This window comes from Atta colombica, unplaced genomic scaffold, assembly GCF_001594045.1.
Source record: "Atta colombica isolate Treedump-2 unplaced genomic scaffold, Acol1.0 scaffold126, whole genome shotgun sequence".
In the NCBI taxonomy this organism is placed as follows: Eukaryota; Metazoa; Arthropoda; class Insecta; order Hymenoptera; family Formicidae; genus Atta; species Atta colombica.
Genome location: NW_017259213.1, coordinates 5250242 through 5254540, shown reverse-complemented (window position 1 = coordinate 5254540; position 4299 = coordinate 5250242). Strand labels below are relative to the sequence as shown.

General features: G+C 38.9%; 1 protein-coding gene across 1 annotated transcript in view; it reads left to right on the top strand.

Annotated features, from left to right (window-relative positions):
- The window catches only part of LOC108694968 (protein Wnt-5b-like), a 19325-nt gene that overhangs the window by 12996 nt on the left and 2030 nt on the right, over positions 1 to 4299 (top strand). The window contains exons 3-4 of the mRNA XM_018204659.1: positions 3190 to 3455; positions 3558 to 3738. Of these exons, the coding sequence (XP_018060148.1) occupies positions 3190 to 3455; positions 3558 to 3738 (447 nt within the window). The remainder of the gene's footprint in view (positions 1 to 3189; positions 3456 to 3557; positions 3739 to 4299) is intronic.

Here is a 4299-nt window from a genome sequence, read left to right as displayed (position 1 = left end):
TATTTGATGTGTCATCCGATTAATCGTCTCGTTGCTTAATTACTCGGCGCAATTTTTTACAACGTGACAGAATCCCATTTTGTCCCGCAGCTCGCGATTGCCTCGGGACACCCCGTATATGCGAACGTGCGTTGCTGCGGATGTAGCCGCAATCTCTTAGGAGACACGGGGCATTATTTTGCGGGCCCCGCAGCCCACGACGCGACGCGACGCAACGCGACGCGACGACCAGCGACGACGGTGCCCTGAGCACGCTGCGTGGGTCGTACCCCGTCGAAATATTATCGCTCTTTCCACCGCGCATGCCCCCTTCCCTGATCCGCGAGGTTTGTCCGCGCCATTGTTTTAGGGGAGTGTAAAGCCGATGATATATCGTCGCCGGAGCGTGTTCCAGAATATTAATGTCGTCTATTACACTCCCTAGACACTCACGCGCGGGCTTTTACGACTTCTCTTTCTCTCTCTTTCACTCTCTCTCGATCGCGACAACTTCAGATGGACCTTGTTGGAGGCGGGAATACTGAGATTCTCATGTTTTTTCCAATAATTCCGATACAAGAAAACATCTCGAGGACGAGAATTTCTTTTCCCATTTCAAAGTGGTGGTTCTCGCTAATAAATTCCATTTATTGTATAATATTTTATTCAATTTTTTACGTGAAATTGATGCACTAATAGCTTGAAATCACGAGTCATAATCTTTCGATCGTTCCGTAGAAATTCCCAAGAATGAACTTCGATGGAGGCGGGAATATCGGAATTCTGTTTTCCGTAATAATTCCGATACCGGATAAGAAACATCTCGAAGAGGATTTCTTTCATTCCTTTTCCTATTTCAAAGTGGTTGTTAGTTTTCGCTAATAAATCTGATTTATTGCACAATATAGTATTTCAGGCGAGAGTTATTCAATTTTTAATGTGAAATTGATGTACTAACAGCTTGAAATCACGAGTCATAATCTTCCGATCGTTACTCTGTAGAAATTCCCAAGTAACTCACGCTGTTGATACATCTCAAGCGGTCGCGTCACATCGCCGACAATCCCGACGAGTATTCACCTGAGTCACGCTCGGGCAGGTCGTCCAGGTTGCACCGAGTCGTTGTGCAGGTTGTCGCGACTTGCTGCGTACGTTGCGACTGAACGAAAGCGATTGGGAGACATAAGTCCAGACCTGAGATTATAAAATGTAATTGAAAAGTGTATTCTTTTAAATCATACAGCGTGAAACTTGCTCGATAGATAAAGTGGCACAACTTTGAACATGATATAATTCTAAACGAAATAAGATTTTTATCCGATTTTAAATTTGTTTGATACTCTTCAATACCATCTATACGATAAAAGAATTACTAAACTTGTACTTGGAAAATTGAATTCAAATTTTATTTCGTTCAGAAATGTTATACTGTTCGAAATTATATCTTATCCTACAAAAGAAAAATACTTGCAAATATCAATATGTCTATAATGTTACATAGATATGTATCTTTTGTCGTGATAATTCTATATCTGTATTGTGTATTTTTGATAATATATCTAAAATATACACAGAAAGAACGATTTTGTTAAAGTATTTAAACACGTTTAATTAAATGCCGATCTGAAAATAATTTTGTTGGACCATCAAAATAATTATGTAGAACGCTTGAACGTTAATGACAATTTTGCAAAGTTTCAACGTTTTTATAATCAGTTTAAGTGACCTAATGTTTGATGGTCCAAATAAAATTATTTTCAGATTTGTATCTAGCTAAATTTTTACTTCAGCGAAATCGTTCTTTAATATACTTAAAAATATAATATACTTAAAGTTTAGGATTTATCAAAGCTTTGTCGTAATAAAATAATAAAAATATAAATATTTACGCAAATTAGATAGATGCAGCATCGGCAGATTAATCATTGTTAACTAATGAGAAATTTATCGAAGTCACTGGGTAGAAATTGCGAGCGTTTAAATCCCCAAGTCGAAATCCGTCTGCGGTTTTGCCAATTGCAGAAAAAAAACAGCTTTTCTAAAGTATCCAAAAAATTTAGCTAGCTAAAGAAAATAATTTTGTTTGAACATCAAAATAATTATGTAAACCGTTTAAACTAATTATTAGAAAAATTAAAATTGTTTGCAAACATTATCATTAACGTTCAGGCGTTCTACATAATTATTTTGATGCTCAACAAAATTATTTTCAGATCTGTATCTAACTATTTAGATACTTCAGCAAAACCATTCTTTCTGTATATTTCCCGAAGATTTTTCTCGATGGATGACCTCATCATGAGAATAAACGGGGGAGACGCGATTCGAATTTGACTGTTGGAAACTTCTCTCGCGATGATGGCCATCCGTTTCGAATTTCAAATTGGCGGGGCTCTTGCTGGCTATACTCGGCCCTCAGCTTCTGTCTTTGACGGTGCCGTTCCATCATCTCGCTCGGTTGACTCACAAATGCACCATTAAGGAGGAAATCCGAGGGCCGCTGCGCGCCCACGGACGCGGACGGACTCGCCGCCCCGCACCGAATTTATATAATCGGCGTAACAAATCTCCAGGAGTTATAAGGGGGCCGTGGTCTCGAACGCTGCAACGACTGACGCGACGTCGTGGTGTTTTCGAAATGGCCGTCAAATTGCACAATAAAGACTCTAACTCTTCCTAAAGAAGAATTCTTAGAATTAAAGATTCCTATAGAAACACTATTGCAATCGATCCGATGCTTTTTAAAAGAAAAGAAAATTTAATTATGTCTTTGAAACATAATAAGTTTATTTTTTTTATAACTGAATTAGTATATTAGATACTTTTGAAACTTATAGCGAATTCGATTGGACTAGTGTGCATTGATGCATATTAGCTATTGCACATATACTGATTTAATCTCAGTGTGAAAGTAATACGTGAATATTTTGAATTATAAAATACGTATTTTACCAGCTATAATAAAGTATATTGAATATTTCATAGTTTAACTGATTTCTATATTTATAATAAACATCTTTATGTCAATTTGTGTACGGCTTTAACGCGCACTAAGTGCGTCCAATCGAATTCATTATTAAAATGAAATAGATATGTGTTTGACATTTATCTAAAGTAAGAAAAAAAGTTCCAATGTAATCTATTGCAGGAATAGAAAACAGATTCAATCTTACAAAAGTTCTTAAGTTTACGTTATTTTATACACAACAGAAACCTGGGTTTACGACACTTGCCGCAACTGGAATCGGCGCAAACGATGGAGCCGTTTGATGCGAGTGCCTCCACGATCTGCGTCGGTCTGAAGGGCTTGTCTCAGGGCCAAGGGAAGCTCTGCCAGCTGTCTGTGGATCACATGTTCAGCGTAGCCAAGGGCGCGAAATACGGCGTTATGGAGTGCCAGCATCAGTTCAAGGACAGAAGATGGAACTGCTCCACCGTTCACGATGAGACCGTGTTCGGTCCAATACTTAGAATAGGTACATCGGTGCTAATGCTAATATTCCGGAAATCGCGGTATTCAAGCGACAGCAATATTTTATCATCCAACTTCTGCAATTAAAACAATGCTGTCGTTGCAGCGAGCAGGGAAACCGCGTTCGTTCACGCGATCACCGCCGCTGGAGTGGTCTATTCCATCAGCCGTTCCTGCCGAGATGGCCACCTGTCGTCGTGCGGCTGTTCCAGGAGTAACAGGCCCAAAGATCTAAAACGCGATTGGATCTGGGGCGGATGCGGGGATAATCTCGAATACGGCTACAAGTAAGTGCGAAACGCGTAAGCCCTGGTCCTATAAAGGCTAAAGATTCGAAAGAGTATGGGTGAATTCGCCTTTTTCTCTTTTCTTTCTTTCTTTACTCTCTTTTTTTTCGTCTTGCGAACGTCACGGAGAAGCCGGGGAAACTGGTTTGAGGCATGTTTTCGTCGGTAATAAGATGTTCTGCCAGCGCGAAAAGATACGTGCGACTCGAGATGTTCTGCGCGCGATCATTTTTCCTAGCCCTCTACATCTGATTAACACAGTGTAACCGGTCTTTGGTATTTGATTAATGATGGGCCATCGTAAAAGCCCGCAAGAGTCAAGCATACCTAGATAACGACTACCGTCGTCATATATTTTGATAATAATAACAGTCTCTTCAAGATACATATATTATCGCAATATTTCTCTCTCTCTCTCTCTCTCTCTCTCTCTCTCTCTGAAAATTCTTTTCTAAGCTCTTAATAAAATAATTATATATACATGTATATTTGATAAATTATATAATATTATAGATATAATATATTGCTCCTTTATTTAAAAAAAAATGTAAAAACCATGAT